Source organism: Crinia signifera, chromosome 5, assembly GCF_055691185.1.
Source record: "Crinia signifera chromosome 5, ASM5569118v1, whole genome shotgun sequence".
Lineage (NCBI taxonomy): Eukaryota > Metazoa > Chordata > Amphibia > Anura > Myobatrachidae > Crinia > Crinia signifera.
The window spans coordinates 12,121,059-12,138,058 of NC_139221.1; the positions used below are offsets into that span (position 1 = coordinate 12,121,059).

Genomic DNA, 17,000 nt, shown 5'->3' on the forward strand with positions numbered 1-17,000 from the left:
GTGGGATTGATTTGTACTACTAGGTAACGCACTGAACATCTCCTCTGTACTGCAGAGCATTACATCTATTGTGTGGGATTGATTTGTACTACTAGGTAACGCACTGAACATCTCCTCTGTACTGCAGAGCATTACATCTATTGTGTGGGATTGATTTGTACTACTAGGTAACGCACTGAACATCTCCTCTGTACTGCAGAGCATTACATCTATTGTGTGGGATTGATTTGTACTACTAGGTAACGCACTGAACATCTCCTCTGTACTGCAGAGCATTACATCTATTGTGTGGGATTGATTTGTACTACTAGGTAACGCACTGAACATCTCCTCTGTACTGCAGAGCATTACATCTATTGTGTGGGATTGATTTGTACTACTAGGTAACGCACTGAACATCTCCTCTGTACTGCAGAGCATTACATCTATTGTGTGGGATTGATTTGTACTACTAGGTAACGCCCTGAACATCTCCTCTGTACTGCAGAGCATTACATTTATTGTGTGGGATTGATTTGTACTACTAGGTAACGCACTGAACATCTCCTCTGTACTGCAGAGCATTACATCTATTGTGTGGGATTGATTTGTACTACTAGGTAACACACTGAACATCTCCTCTGTACTGCAGAGCATTACATCTATTGTGTGGGATTGATTTGTACTACTAGGTAACACACTGAACATCTCCTCTGTACTGCAGAGCATTACATCTATTGTGTGGGATTGATTTGTACTACTAGGTAACACACTGAACATCTCCTCTGTACTGCAGAGCATTACATCTATTGTGTGGGATTGATTTGTACTACTAGGTAACACACTGAACATCTCCTCTGTGTACTTTACAACAGTACCTAGCCTGTGTGTAGGGGGGAATTTATTTTTATTCTAGATGATATATAGTATCCTGGAATGCTAGTTTTGTTTTTCTAAGCCACTTTTATTGCTATGTGTTGTAGGGGGTGGGGACTGAGCGAGTGGATTTCAATTATTGGGAATTGGGAACTCATGCATTGTTAGAGTACTTAAGTAGTCATTGCATACGGCTGTGGGCAGATTTTATCTGTGGGCCTAGATTGAAGTGGGCCGTTATTAAAGTGGGAAAACTGATTCATAACTACAGCGTTATACCAGCGTTAAACTGAAGTGTAACTGAAGGACAAAACAACAACGGAGAAAACCAAAGTCTGCTTTGAGTGTGTTAAATTCATTCACACAACATACTACTCCTGGCTGCTTAATCTGGCAATTCAACCATAACATCAGCATTTTACATCTGCAAACAACTTTTACTATCATGTTAAAGCTTGTACTTGCACTGTCAGTTTTGAAAATGACCAGCTGTACCTCTAATGACCTCACCTCTCCTGCTCTTCCATTGATAGTAGGTGTCCTCTTTCTCTATATATCCTCTCTGGGTGAGCTTATATGCTCACTCGACTTCCGCTATCACATCTATGCTGATAACACTGAAATCTACCTCTCCTCTCCTGATCTCTCTCCCTCTATCTTCACTCATATCTCCAACTGTCTCTCTGCTGTCTACTCTTGGATGACTCAGCGCTTCTTTAGACTTAAAATATCAAAGACTAAGCTGTCATCTTCCCACCCTCCTGCATAAAACCTGACCATCTCTCATGCCCACTTCTTCCCCTTCTGTGTCACCCCCATACCTCCCAACAGTCCTGATTTTATCGGGACAGTCCCGATTGTCAGGGGCTGTCCCGATGTCCCACCCGCGGGCGGCAGTGTCCCGCGGTGTGGGGGGGCTGTTGGGAGTCCCCCCTGTCAGCTGCTAAGCAGCGGGGAATAAACGCTGTGCGCATGCGCACAGCGTCTATTCCCGCAGCCAGGGGACTGGGGGCATGGCTAGAGGCTCACAGAGCCTCTGGGTCATGCCCCCATAGCGGCAAAATGGGGGCGTGGCCTCGCGGAAGAGCCGCGAGTATAGGCCACGCCCCCGGAATTAGGCCACGCCCCCGAAAAATTTCAACGCGCCTCCGGCGCGCAGGAGCATCGTCCCGCTTCGAGGACTTAGAAAGTTGGGAGGTATGCACCCCTGTCTGTCTAACCCTCCCCTTTTAGAATGTAAGCTCTCACGAGCAGGGCCCTCTCTCCTCATGTGCCTTTCTTAGAATATATAAACCACTGCCACCCTGATGATTGCTTCAGTGTCCTGTCCCCTGATGCAACTATCCATATTAACCATGTACTTGTCCTAAACTGTCTTGTAATGTAATTTGTTATGTGTTTTTGATTATAACTATGCTCTGTAAAGCGCTGCGGAATCTGTGTGCGCTATATAAGAAACTGTTAGTTAATAAATAAATAAATAAATATGCAGATACAACCTCACTCACACACAGAATATAGGCATGCTGCATATTATTTTAATCAGCAGAAGCTGCTGGTGCCCCTAGGCATTCCAAACGCCCTAGGCATTTGCCTAGTTTGCCTATGCCTAGGGCCGTCTCTGTTGTCAAATAAAATGCCAGACCAACAAATATCCTGCAGATATTATTATCTTACATGGTGAGATATCTGTTACCAGTGTCATTACATGATTCACAGTATCACTGCCCACTGCAGCATATCAATGAGATTTGCAGGCTAGCACCAAATAAGTGGTACCACCCAATTATCTCCTGTCTACACAGCTCAGACAAAATCTCCATGTATTATTCCGTATTGAAGCAATACTCCGATCCTTAGCCGAAATGGGTGCCGATATTGGTTCAATCAGCAAACTAAGCCCCCCCCCCCCCCCCCCCAAAAAAAATTCAGAATTTCATATACAAAAATAGACCAATAAGCACTTTTTATAAAAAAGGAGGATTCAGCACAAATGCAACCAGCTTCTGTCATCTGTCAGTGTAAATACTGCAGTTATTTCTGCAATATGTGGTCAGTGGTTTTGTTTCCACATTTTCAGACCTTTTTGGAGCAGCTATTAAAATGTTGCAGCTATTTCCTGCTTCTGAGGCTACGTAACAGCACAGACACGGTTGTACCGGACTGGGGTCGAGAAAAGGTGCAATGACCCTGTTATATGACGGTTGCATCTTGCAAAATGTATTTGAAAGTGATTGACATTTACATGTTCATTGCCAGGGGCAATATATACATATATATATAATATTGCTACCAGAATCTGTACATTCCGGGTAGTGATATACGCTACCCAGAAAGACCGCTATGATGCGTCCATCTGTGCAGTAGGACCTCTATGATCTGTCCATCTTTACAGTAGGACCTCTATGATCCATCCATCTTTCCAGTAGGACCTCTATGATCCGTCCATCTGTCCTGTAGGACCTCTATGATCTGTCCATCTGTCCAGTAGGACCTCTATGATCTGTCCATCTTTCCAGTAGGACCTCTATGATCCGTCCATCTTTCCAGTAGGACCTCTATGATCCATCCATCTTTCCAGTAGGACCTCTATGATCCATCCATCTTTCCAGTAGGACCTCTATGATCCGTCCATCTTTCCAGTAGGACCTCTATGATCCGTCCATCTGTCCTGTAGGACCTCTAGCATCTGTCTCCTGCAAGGTAGTGGCCATTTATAGAGGGACATTTTCAACTGAATCCATGCGCACAGACAGACCCATTGAAATTTGCAGAGACCATGCGGCCCTACAGCACCGGCTCCCAAAAACCACTGCTTGGGCTGCAGTGCCATTGTTTCTTCTGATCTCATGGGAGTTTCATGAGTATGCTGAAGGCATGTAAACCATCTTCTGTACTTATCCGTAGCGTGCGGAAGATGAGGTGTGTGTGTCGCAGACTGATCATTTGCACCCAGTATGGGCCGGCTACAACTGTGCAAACCAACGATCAATGCAAAAAGGTGTGAATGTAAAAGAAAAAGGGTGAACGGGATGGAGTTCCTCATGCAGATATTTATTATGGGTGGATTCTCGCATAACCTAGCAAGAAGGCTGTAGGCTGTGCCGGATGACCTCTCGGCAGTCGGGATCCTGACTTACAGGGCTACTCTCCCTTGTGAAGTTCCATGTCCCCCATGGAGAGAGAGTAGAACATACCAGGGGCTTCATATGCGCTCGCCCCCTTGGAGTACTGGCAGTCATAATTCCGATAACGGTATGCTGACCGTCGTAAGTATCTACCTACCTGTCTGCATTAAATCTACCTCTGTCACATCCACCTACCTATGTACCTGTGCCACATCCATCCACCTACCTGCCTGTCTCACATCCACCTACCTATGCACCTTGGTTACATACACATACCTGTTTGGGTTACATCCACCTACCTGTATGACAGCCTGGGTCATATCCACCCGTCTGCACCACAGTCAGCTACTAACCTACCTACTTGCATCCTGTTGACCTACCTGTCTGCATTACACCCACCTACCTGTCTACCTGCCTGCATCCCATCCACCTACCTGTCTAGCTGCCTGCGCCACACCCACCTACCTGACGGTGTCATATCTATCAGTCTCTCTATCAATCAGCAGACAATACACAGCACAGACAGACTGTATCCTGGAACCTGTGATCCGGTGCATGTTCCGCGGTGGCTGCAGCACTGTCACTGTACACACTGGAATGAGTTAGTGATCTGTAGCTGGACTATTATTAGCACCACGTCTGATATTAACCTGGAGATTGGCTTCAAAGTCCCCAAATGCAGAGATTAAAGGGTAAATTTACTAAGCTCCGTGCTGCTCAGATTGGGAAATATGAGGGTGTTTCTGCATTTCACGGAAAAACAAACACAGGAGTACAAAACACGGGTGGCGTGAGGTCCTGCTGTGTTTTACAAACCAGCACCAGGCTCTTGTACCTAATGCTCCTGGATTCAAAACTATGGAGGGAGAGACAAAGATGTAGGGGAACCAGTATTTATGAAACCAGCACCTCTATTAACTCTGCAGTTCCCATAATGGGATACTGGACCAAATTCTGGTCCGTTCACTCACGGGCTGGGGTACTGACACATGGGAACTCCCAGTGTGTCATAAGCATTCCAATGAAAACACTGGACGTTCCCATGGAAAATCGCCAGGTGGCGTGGGTGCGATTTTCCTGAGATTTTCCTGGGACCTGAGAGTCACTTTATATATGCGTGCACGCACCACATCTGGTCCGCGACCATCGAAAGATGTGGGAGTTTACCCTCGGCCTGCCATTCGCAGTGCAGGTTCTGGAGGACTCGCAGGGGTGCGAATTCGCATCGGAGTGAGTCAACCAGAATAATCCCCACAAATGTAACATTCTCACCTTAGACATACCACTTAACATCGGTGGCAGTGGAGGAGGGACATTTTCAAGCGCCGAAGTCGTGTGTCCGAAAGTAGGGGTTGTGGAATCACAACCAGGGGGCATGGCCTATGATTGCGGTACTCTTGCAAGGCCACGCCCCCCGTTTTTCCTTCTCTGTGGGCATGGTAAGTTTTCTGAGAGCTGCTGCCCATGCCCCCAGCCCATCTGTCCACCTTTTCGCATGCATGCGCAGAGACAGAGGGGACTCTCAACTGCCCCATCCATTGCAGGACACTGCGTTCCCAGGTTGGGAGGTGGGACAGTCCCAAAAATAAAGGGACTGTCCTGTGAAAATCAAGAAAGTTGGGCAGGATGTCATAGACTTTAATGGGGCTTTCCCTGCATAGAAGTCTAATGGTGGTGGTGGGTAAGGGGGGGGGGGGGTTGAATGACAGTGTAACGGCTCACAGCCAATCATCAGGTAGCTGCTACAGAGGTGCTTGCTGATTGGCTGGCAGGTCCTACAATGACAAGAGTCCCCTGGTTGCCATTCAGAGTGTAGATTATTACAGAACTTTCATCGGGCTGCTCCCATCCTATGGAATGCCCTTCCACGCACATTAAGACTCTCCACCAGTCTCCAAACTTTCAAGCGTTCCCTGAAAACCCACCTCTTCAGGCAAGCCTATCATATTTAAGTTCTACATGAATAACCCTCCGAGGCACTTATGTATTATATAGCTTCCCTTCTGGACTTGTAACTGCTATGCTATTACTGGTGCCTGTCCTTATGTTTCCGCCCTATATCCCTATAGATTGTAAGCTTGCAGCAGGGCTCTCCTACCTCCAAGTCTGTCTGTTGTTACCCAGTTTGTCTTATCACTGTCTACTATTGTAAAGCGCAACGGAATCTGCTGCGCTATATAAGAAACTGTAAATAAATAAATAATAGAGTAAATGTATATGTGAACAAACACTAGCTCAGTCCATATTGGTTGGAGTATTGTCTTTCATTTACACTTTTAACCCCTTGGATGCCTCCTTGGACTGAAGAGAATGTGATCTGCACCAATAAATGGTGAGTATGGAATTTTTATTTTTTTATAGCTATCGTAAATACCTATATAAACAAGAGGACATGATTGGCTGTCACCTGTGCGCATAATATCTTTTTTTATATAATTGCACAATGACTATAGGAACCAGTGGGCCCTTCAATGCCCTGCGTGCTGGTACTTCTGGTTCTTCAAGTACTGTTTCAGGCAGGGGACCAATATAAGTGTGTCCACGCGCTACGTTACCTCTTTGGTTAGTGGACACTGGTGCTGGTTTCAAAGATATGGGAGACCCCTCTATAAGAGCACCACATGGGTCTTACTGATCTGTGCAGACTTCATGTACTGGAGCGTTTGGCTTCCCGGCAAACATGGCAGTACCCGTGTCTGATCAATCTCACCCGTGTTTAACCTCAGGCAAACATTGGTGAGGTACTATTGTTAGTGAACTTACCCCTAAGTGACAATGGTAACCCTACAAGGCATAGCATTCTGACACATAGATAACCAAGCGCATTACATGACGGTGAACCCCGTGTGTTTACTAATGCCAAGATGGGGAGATCTGGGAATTAAAAATCCATATTTCTACATTATGTAACACTTTCTGTTGTTTAGGCAACAGCCAGACAATACCTAATAAGTCTGCCCATTTTGGGAAAAAAATAGAGGAAAATAAGTGTATCATTGGGATTCATGATGATCTTCACATTTCAGGGGAGTTATCAGTTGATCACATGACCGCTGTGAATAACTTCTGGTTCACAATATATGAAAAGGGGGTTCCCTTTAAAAGTTAGGGAGAAAATATTTAAAGCGCTCTATTTTGCGTCTGGTAGATATGTGGGCAATTGGGACTGTCGTATTTAGATCTTGACAGCCGATGGGCGTTCCCAGTATTATGCCCCATACAGACGGGGCGAGTGAGCCTCCTTGCTGAGCGATACTAAACACAGGACCAAGGGCCTTATTCTGATCGGTGCGGCCGGATCCGAATATGCGGCCAGAACCGTGCGTGCGAAACCCCGCCTTCCATACGGATCGCCAACTCCGTCCGTATGCGGTAAGAAGCTGGCCGAACGGACCGCACGTGTATTTTTCACGGAATACGCCTCCTCCATCTCAGGGAACCTCCCCCATCATTCGATGGTCGCAGACCATCGAATGCAGGACCGAGTGGTCCACCAGCTCCCGCAACCTCAGACCACTCGGGCATTTCTCCGTGCAAAAGCAGGGATCTTAGCGGGCAGCTGACATCCGGCGATGTCATATATCCGCCCCCTACACGTGCGTCACGACTGCATTACCATACGTACGCCCAGCGTTTGCATGGGAACGCCCATGAAACGCGGGGCGTATGCATATGGTAATGAGCCCAAATAGCCCTTCACGCCCCTCTCCACCCCCTGTTCGGAGTGTTCACATTTCATGCGGGATTTGGCCGGACGCCCCGCTCGCACATGCGCAGAGACGCCTCTGCACATGCGCAGACACAAAACATCGGTGGCACGAACGCACGCGGATATTACCGCACCAACCAGAATAAGGGCCCAAGTGAGGACTTGTGGGTGCAGCAGAGCAATTAAGTTGTGGGAACACCCCACAAATAATATTGACCCCTACCACCTACATCGCCATAGCCCTTACCCCTGGCATTGTAATGTAGACACTTGTGGTTATTGCTGATACTGTGGCTTAATGATGAACCTGGGGCTGCAGGTGTACGCAGTCTACCTTATATTGTTGGTAGTGACTGGCTCTGGTGCTGGCGGTCTCCGGGAGCTGGTGCGCCGGGCTGTCATGCAGGCGCTCCCTGACGGTCCCAGTTCTAAGCTCCAGAGCAGGTGCCCTGATGTAGTGGGAGGTAGTGGGAGGGACGTAATGTTACACAGGTGTTATCGGCTTCATCAGGGCCAATGTGCTGTTAATTACCCAGTGGAAATGGGCACAGGGCAATACGTTGGGTAGCATTGGTGGGTGCCCAATTTCTGTGGGGGCCCTGTGACAACCTCCCTGTCTGTCCCCCATATAATCTGGCCCTGTTCACCAGGGTCATGAGAAGGGGTGTGTGGTCGTGTGACCACACAGGGGGTCGTACCAGCCAAACCTGCCCTCCGGCTCATGGCTCCCACTCTGTTTGGGGTGGAACATTATTTCTTCTCCCCTAGGGCGGGATGCTGTAAAGTAAAAGTGCACTAAACCCCCATTATCTGAGTTTTTACCGCATTTTCGTATGCAATAACCCCAATACCCCGGGGCACTGCTGTGGAGGGTATCGACAGCTTTTGGTGGCGATACCCTATAGAAGCAAATATGCCATTGGTATCGATGCGGTAGCCGAGGAGAGGGGAGTGGCGGATGTTAGAACATCCCACCCCTAGTGCTTGTAGTATCTGTAAGGAACCACCTGATGCCCCCCAGGGTCCATTAGTAATGATGGGGTGAGCAATGTACAGGGGTGGCTGAACCACAGGGCACATTGGCACCCTGTTATGGGGCAGCTGTTCATACATGACAGTTTAAAGCTGATTTGTACTTTATCTCTCTCCAAGCTTTGATACATCCGATTATTTTTTCATCCTAGTACAAAGGGCCCGATTCATGATTGTACGGAAATGTGCATCTGCAAGGAAGCGACTAGAGCATTCCGTGTAATTAAACCTCAGAGGCATCAGGAGGTAGAGAGGAAGACGCCTCCTGTAAGAGACAGACGCCTCCTGTAAGAGACAGACGCCTCCTGTAAGAGACAGACGCCTCCTGTAAGAGGTAGACGCCTCCTGTAAGAGACAGACGCCTCCTGTTAGAGGTAGACGCCTCCTGTAAGAGGTAGACGCCTCCTGTAAGAGGTAGACGCCTCCTGTAAGAGGTAGACGCCTCCCGTTAGAGGTAGACGCCTCCCGTTAGAGGTAGACGCCTCCTGTTTTTTTGCGAGGTCCCCAATGCTGCGTCTGAGATCGCAGCCTCAGTATCACCAATGCAACGTGAATCTTACCCAGGCCATCCAGGAAGTCTGCATGAGACAAAACACAAAACGGACCCCTCACGAAACACAGGGGGCTGCGGGTGACAATGCAAGGCCCCCCTTGGTGCACATGTGCAGACCCCCAAACACCATATCTGTATGCAAACCATCCGGTCTGTGTGTAAATATGGATCAGGCCCAAAGCTACAAGACGGCGGATTCCTGAAGTGATACTGGTGCAAAAAAAAGTTTCTTTACCGGCCAAAAAGTCTCAGATCCCATTGTGCGGTCTCCAGTACACCCATGTAATTACTGAATGATGTTAGCGCTACCCCCGACTTCCACATTGTAAACAATAAGAATAGTTACAGGAAATACAAGGGAAGTGATCATTAGGGTCGATGTGGAGACCAGAAAAAGCAATGAAAATACAACACAGTAAAACTTGTAACCTGATGTGAAGCCTCTGCCCTGAGAGGGAATTCGTGCTGCCTAGTGTAGCAGTGATGTGCAGCCGCTGCCCTGAGAGGGAATAGCTGCTGCCTGGTGTAGCACTGATGTGCAGCCGCTGCCCTGAGAGGGAATCGCTGCTGCCTAGTCTAGCAATGATGTGCAGCCGCTGCCCTGAGAGGGAATAGCTGCTGCCTAGTCTATCACTAATGTGCAGCCTCTGCCCTGACAGGGAATCGCTGCTGCCTAGTCTAGCAATGATGTGCAGCTGCTGCCCTGAGAGGGAATCGCTGCTGCATAGTCTAGCACTGATGTGCAGCCACTGCCCTGAGAGGGAATCGCTGCTGCCTGGTGTAGCACTGATGTGCAGCCACTGCCCTGAGAGGGAATCGCTGCTGCCTGGTGTAGCACTGATGTGCAGCCGCTGCCCTGAGAGGGAATACCTGCTGCCTAGCCCAGTACCGATGTGCAGCCGCTGCCCTGAGAGGGAATAGCTGCTGCCTAGCCCAGTACCGATGTGCAGCCACTGCCCTGAGAGGGAATAGCTGCTGCCTAGTCCAGTACTGATGTGCAGCCACTGCCCTGAGAGGGAATAGCTGCTGCCTGGCCTAGCACTGATGTGCAGCCGCTGCCCTGAGAGGGAATAGCTACTGCCTGGCCTAGCACTGATGTGCAGCCGCTGCCCTGAGAGGGAATCGCTGCTGCCTAGTCTAGCACTGATGTGCAGCCGCTGCCCTGAGAGGGAATAGCTGCCGCCTAGTCTAGCACTGATGTGCAGCCTCTGCCCTGAGAGGGAATAGCTGCTGCCTGGTGTAGCACTGATGTGCAGCCGCTGCCCTGAGAGGGAATAGCTGCTGCCTAGTCTAGCACTGATGTCCAGCCTCTGCCCTGAGAGAGAATAGCTGCCGCCTAGTCCAGCACCGATGTGCAGCTGCTGCCCTGAGAGGGAATAGCTACTGCCTGGTGTAGCACTGATGTACAGCCGCTGCCCTGAGAGGGAATAGCTGCTGCCTGGTGTAGCACTGATGTGCAGCCGCTGCCCTGAGAGGGAATAGCTGCTGCCTGGTGTAGCACTGATGTACAGCTGCTGCCCTGAGAGGGAATAGCTGCTGCCTGGTGTAGCACTGATGTACAGCCGCTGCCCTGAGAGGGAATAGCTGCTGCCTGGTGTAGCACTGATGTGCAGCCGCTGCCCTGAGAGGGAATAGCTGCTGCCTGGTGTAGCACTGATGTACAGCTGCTGCCCTGAGAGGGAATAGCTGCTGCCTGGTGTAGCACTGATGTACAGCCGCTGCCCTGAGAGGGAATAGCTGCCGCCTAGTCCAGTACTGATGTGCAGCCGCTGCCCTGAGAGGGAATAGCTGCTGCCTAGTCTAGCACCGATGTGCAGCCACTGTCCTGAGAGGGAATAGCTGCTGCCTGATGTAGCACCAATGTGCAGCCGCTGCCCTGAGAGGGAATAGCTGCTGCCTAGTCTAGCACTGATGTGCAGCCACTGTCCTGAGAGGGAATAGCTGCTGCCTGATGTAGCACCAATGTGCAGACGCTGCCCTGAGAGGGAATAGCTGCTGCCTAGTCCAGCACCGATGTGCAGCCGCTGCCCTGAGAGAGAATAGCTGCTGCCTGGTGTAGCACTGATGTGCAGTCGCTGCCCTGAGAGGGAATAGCTGCTGCCTAGTCTAGCACTGATGTGCAGCCGCTGCCCTAAAAGGGAATCGCTGCTGCCTAGTCTAGCACTGATGTGCAGCCGCTGCCCTGAGAGGGAATAGCTGCTGCCTAGTCTAGCAATGATGTGCAGCCGCTGCTCTGAGAGGGAATAGCTGCTGCCTAGTCTAGCACTGATGTGCAGCCTCTGCCCTGAGAGGGAATAGCTGCTGCCTAGTCTAGCAATGATGTGCAGCCGCTGCCCTGAGAGAGAATAGCTGCTGCCTAGTCTAGCAATGATGTGCAGCCGCTGCCCTGAGAGAGAATAGCTGCCGCCTAGTCCAGCACCGATGTGCAGCCGCTGCTCTGAGAGGGAATAGCTGCCGCCTAGTCCAGCACCGATGTGCAGCTGCTGCCCTGAGAGGGAATAGCTACTGCCTGGTGTAGCACTGATGTGCAGCCGCTGCCCTGAGAGGGAATAGCTGCCGCCTAGTCCAGTACTGATGTACAGCCGCTGCCCTGAGAGGGAATAGCTACTGCCTGGTGTAGCACTGATGTGCAGCCGCTGCCCTGAGAGGGAATAGCTGCTGCCTGGTGTAGCACTGATGTGCAGCCGCTGCCCTGAGAGGGAATAGCTGCTGCCTGGTGTAGCACTGATGTACAGCTGCTGCCCTGAGAGGGAATAGCTGCTGCCTGGCCTAGCAATGATGTGCAGCCGCAGCCCTGAGAGGGAATAGCTGCTGCCTGGCCTAGCACTGATGTGCAGCCTCTGCCCTGAGAGGGAATCGCTGCTGCCTAGTCTATCACTGATGTGCAGCCGCTGCCCTGAGAGGGAATAGCTGCTGCCTAGTCTAGCAATGATGTGCAGCCGCTGCCCTGAGAGGGAATCGCTGCTGCCTGGTGTAGCACTGATGTGCAGCCGCTGCCCTGAGAGGGAATAGCTGCTGCCTGATGTAGCACTGATGTGCAGACGCTGCCCTGAGAGGGAATAGCTGCTGCCTAGTCTAGCACTGATGTGCAGCTGCTGCCCTGAGAGGGAATAGCTGCTGCCTAGTGTAGCACTGATGTGCAGCCTCTGCACTGAGAGAGAATAGCTGCTGCCTAGTCTAGCAATGATGTGCAGCCGCTGCCCTGAGAGGGAATCGCTGCTGCCTGGTGTAGCACTGATGTGCAGCCGCTGCCCTGAGAGGGAATAGCTGCTGCCTGGTGTAGCACTGAGGTGCAGCCGCTGCCCTGAGAGGGAATAGCTGCTGCCTGGTGTAGCACTGATGTACAGCTGCTGCCCTGAGAGGGAATAGCTGCTGCCTGGCCTAGCAATGATGTGCAGCCGCAGCCCTGAGAGGGAATAGCTGCTGCCTGGCCTAGCACTGATGTGCAGCCTCTGCCCTGAGAGGGAATCGCTGCTGCCTAGTCTATCACTGATGTGCAGCTGCTGCCCTGAGAGAGAATCGCTGCTGCATAGTCTAGCACTGATGTGCAGCCACTGCCCTGAGAGGGAATCGCTGCTGCCTGGTGTAGCACTGATGTGCAGCCACTGCCCTGAGAGGGAATCGCTGCTGCCTGGTGTAGCACTGATGTGCAGCCGCTGCCCTGAGAGGGAATAGCTGCTGCCTAGTCTAGCACTGATGTGCAGCCGCTGCCCTGAGAGGGAATACCTGCTGCCTAGCCCAGTACCGATGTGCAGCCGCTGCCCTGAGAGGGAATAGCTGCTGCCTAGCCCAGTACCGATGTGCAGCCACTGCCCTGAGAGGGAATAGCTGCTGCCTAGTCCAGTACTGATGTGCAGCCACTGCCCTGAGAGGGAATAGCTGCTGCCTGGCCTAGCACTGATGTGCAGCCGCTGCCCTGAGAGGGAATAGCTACTGCCTGGCCTAGCACTGATGTGCAGCCGCTGCCCTGAGAGGGAATCGCTGCCGCCTAGTCTAGCACTGATGTGCAGCCGCTGCCCTGAGAGGGAATAGCTGCCGCCTAGTCTAGCACTGATGTGCAGCCTCTGCCCTGAGAGGGAATAGCTGCTGCCTGGTGTAGCACTGATGTGCAGCCGCTGCCCTGAGAGGGAATAGCTGCTGCCTAGTCTAGCACTGATGTCCAGCCTCTGCCCTGAGAGAGAATAGCTGCCGCCTAGTCCAGCACCGATGTGCAGCTGCTGCCCTGAGAGGGAATAGCTACTGCCTGGTGTAGCACTGATGTACAGCCGCTGCCCTGAGAGGGAATAGCTGCTGCCTAGTCTATCACTGATGTGCAGCCGCTGCCCTGAGAGGGAATAGCTGCTGCCTAGTCTAGCAATGATGTGCAGCCGCTGCCCTGAGAGGGAATCGCTGCTGCCTGGTGTAGCACTGATGTGCAGCCGCTGCCCTGAGAGGGAATAGCTGCTGCCTGATGTAGCACTGATGTGCAGACGCTGCCCTGAGAGGGAATAGCTGCTGCCTAGTCTAGCACTGATGTGCAGCTGCTGCCCTGAGAGGGAATAGCTGCTGCCTAGTGTAGCACTGATGTGCAGCCTCTGCACTGAGAGAGAATAGCTGCTGCCTAGTCTAGCAATGATGTGCAGCCGCTGCCCTGAGAGGGAATCGCTGCTGCCTGGTGTAGCACTGATGTGCAGCCGCTGCCCTGAGAGGGAATAGCTGCTGCCTGGTGTAGCACTGATGTGCAGCCGCTGCCCTGAGAGGGAATAGCTGCTGCCTGGTGTAGCACTGATGTACAGCTGCTGCCCTGAGAGGGAATAGCTGCTGCCTGGCCTAGCAATGATGTGCAGCCGCAGCCCTGAGAGGGAATAGCTGCTGCCTGGCCTAGCACTGATGTGCAGCCTCTGCCCTGAGAGGGAATCGCTGCTGCCTGGTGTAGCACTGATGTGCAGCCGCTGCCCTGAGAGGGAATAGCTGCTGCCTAGTCTAGTACTGATGTGCAGCCGCTGCCCTGAGAGGGAATACCTGCTGCCTAGCCCAGTACCGATGTGCAGCCGCTGCCCTGAGAGGGAATAGCTGCTGCCTAGCCCAGTACCGATGTGCAGCCACTGCCCTGAGAGGGAATAGCTGCTGCCTAGTCCAGTACTGATGTGCAGCCACTGCCCTGAGAGGGAATAGCTGCTGCCTGGCCTAGCACTGATGTGCAGCCGCTGCCCTGAGAGGGAATAGCTACTGCCTGGCCTAGCACTGATGTGCAGCCGCTGCCCTGAGAGGGAATCGCTGCTGCCTAGTCTAGCACTGATGTGCAGCCGCTGCCCTGAGAGGGAATAGCTGCCGCCTAGTCTAGCACTGATGTGCAGCCTCTGCCCTGAGAGGGAATAGCTGCTGCCTGGTGTAGCACTGATGTGCAGCCGCTGCCCTAAAAGAGGGAATAGCTGCTGCCTAGTCTAGCACTGATGTCCAGCCTCTGCCCTGAGAGAGAATAGCTGCCGCCTAGTCCAGCACCGATGTGCAGCTGCTGCCCTGAGAGGGAATAGCTACTGCCTGGTGTAGCACTGATGTACAGCCGCTGCCCTGAGAGGGAATAGCTGCTGCCTGGTGTAGCACTGATGTGCAGCCGCTGCCCTGAGAGGGAATAGCTGCTGCCTGGTGTAGCACTGATGTACAGCTGCTGCCCTGAGAGGGAATAGCTGCTGCCTGGTGTAGCACTGATGTACAGCCGCTGCCCTGAGAGGGAATAGCTGCTGCCTGGTGTAGCACTGATGTGCAGCCGCTGCCCTGAGAGGGAATAGCTGCTGCCTGGTGTAGCACTGATGTACAGCTGCTGCCCTGAGAGGGAATAGCTGCTGCCTGGTGTAGCACTGATGTACAGCCGCTGCCCTGAGAGGGAATAGCTGCCGCCTAGTCCAGTACTGATGTGCAGCCGCTGCCCTGAGAGGGAATAGCTGCTGCCTAGTCTAGCACCGATGTGCAGCCACTGTCCTGAGAGGGAATAGCTGCTGCCTGGCCTAGCACTGATGTGCAGCCGCTGCCCTGAGAGGGAATAGCTACTGCCTAGTCTAGCGCTGATGTGCAGCCGCTGCCCTAAAAGGGAATCGCTGCTGCCTAGTCTAGCACTGATGTGCAGCCGCTGCCCTGAGAGGGAATAGCTGCTGCCTAGTCTAGCAATGATGTGCAGCCGCTGCTCTGAGAGGGAATAGCTGCTGCCTAGTCTAGCACTGATGTGCAGCCTCTGCCCTGAGAGGGAATAGCTGCTGCCTAGTCTAGCAATGATGTGCAGCCGCTGCCCTGAGAGAGAATAGCTGCCGCCTAGTCCAGTACCGATGTGCAGCCGCTGCTCTGAGAGGGAATAGCTGCTGCCTAGTCTAGCACTGATGTGCAGCCTCTGCCCTGAGAGGGGATAGCTGCTGCCTAGTCTAGCAATGATGTGCAGCCGCTGCCCTGAGAGAGAATAGCTGCCGCCTAGTCCAGCACCGATGTGCAGCTGCTGCCCTGAGAGGGAATAGCTACTGCCTGGTGTAGCACTGATGTGCAGCCGCTGCCCTGAGAGGGAATAGCTGCTGCCTGGTGTAGCACTGATGTGCAGCCGCTGCCCTGAGAGGGAATAGCTGCTGCCTGGTGTAGCACTGATGTACAGCTGCTGCCCTGAGAGGGAATAGCTGCTGCCTGGCCTAGCAATGATGTGCAGCCGCAGCCCTGAGAGGGAATAGCTGCTGCCTGGCCTAGCACTGATGTGCAGCCTCTGCCCTGAGAGGGAATCGCTGCTGCCTAGTCTATCACTGATGTGCAGCCGCTGCCCTGAGAGGGAATAGCTGCTGCCTAGTCTAGCAATGATGTGCAGCCGCTGCCCTGAGAGGGAATCGCTGCTGCCTGGTGTAGCACTGATGTGCAGCCTCTGCCCTGAGAGGGAATAGCTGCTGCCTAGTCTAGCAATGATGTGCAGCCGCTGCCCTGAGAGAGAATAGCTGCCGCCTAGTCCAGTACCGATGTGCAGCCGCTGCTCTGAGAGGGAATAGCTGCTGCCTAGTCTAGCACTGATGTGCAGCCTCTGCCCTGAGAGGGGATAGCTGCTGCCTAGTCTAGCAATGATGTGCAGCCGCTGCCCTGAGAGAGAATAGCTGCCGCCTAGTCCAGCACCGATGTGCAGCTGCTGCCCTGAGAGGGAATAGCTACTGCCTGGTGTAGCACTGATGTGCAGCCGCTGCCCTGAGAGGGAATAGCTGCTGCCTGGTGTAGCACTGATGTGCAGCCGCTGCCCTGAGAGGGAATAGCTGCTGCCTGGTGTAGCACTGATGTACAGCTGCTGCCCTGAGAGGGAATAGCTGCTGCCTGGCCTAGCAATGATGTGCAGCCGCAGCCCTGAGAGGGAATAGCTGCTGCCTGGCCTAGCACTGATGTGCAGCCTCTGCCCTGAGAGGGAATCGCTGCTGCCTAGTCTATCACTGATGTGCAGCCGCTGCCCTGAGAGGGAATAGCTGCTGCCTAGTCTAGCAATGATGTGCAGCCGCTGCCCTGAGAGGGAATCGCTGCTGCCTGGTGTAGCACTGATGTGCAGCCGCTGCCCTGAGAGGGAATAGCTGCTGCCTGATGTAGCACTGATGTGCAGACGCTGCCCTGAGAGGGAATAGCTGCTGCCTAGTCTAGAACTGATGTGCAGCTGCTGCCCTGAGAGGGAATAGCTGCTGCCTAGTGTAGCACTGATGTGCAGCCTCTGCACTGAGAGAGAATAGCTGCTGCCTAGTCTAGC

General features: G+C 52.4%; 1 protein-coding gene across 6 annotated transcripts in view; it reads right to left on the reverse strand.

Moving 5' to 3' along the window:
- Nucleotides 1-17,000, reverse strand: part of ALS2CL (ALS2 C-terminal like) — a 104,029-nt gene that overhangs the window by 65,118 nt on the left and 21,911 nt on the right. For 2 of the 6 annotated variants that reach the window (XM_083186683.1, XM_083186681.1), the window contains exon 1: nt 4,525-4,563. The exons of 3 other annotated variants lie outside the window; for them this stretch is intronic. In XM_083186683.1, the coding sequence (XP_083042809.1) occupies nt 4,525-4,540 (16 nt within the window). In that variant the 5' untranslated portion in view covers nt 4,541-4,563. Of the gene's footprint in view, nt 1-4,448; nt 4,571-17,000 lie in introns of those variants that run through there. One more of the 6 variants, XM_083186682.1, reaches the window with a different exon arrangement.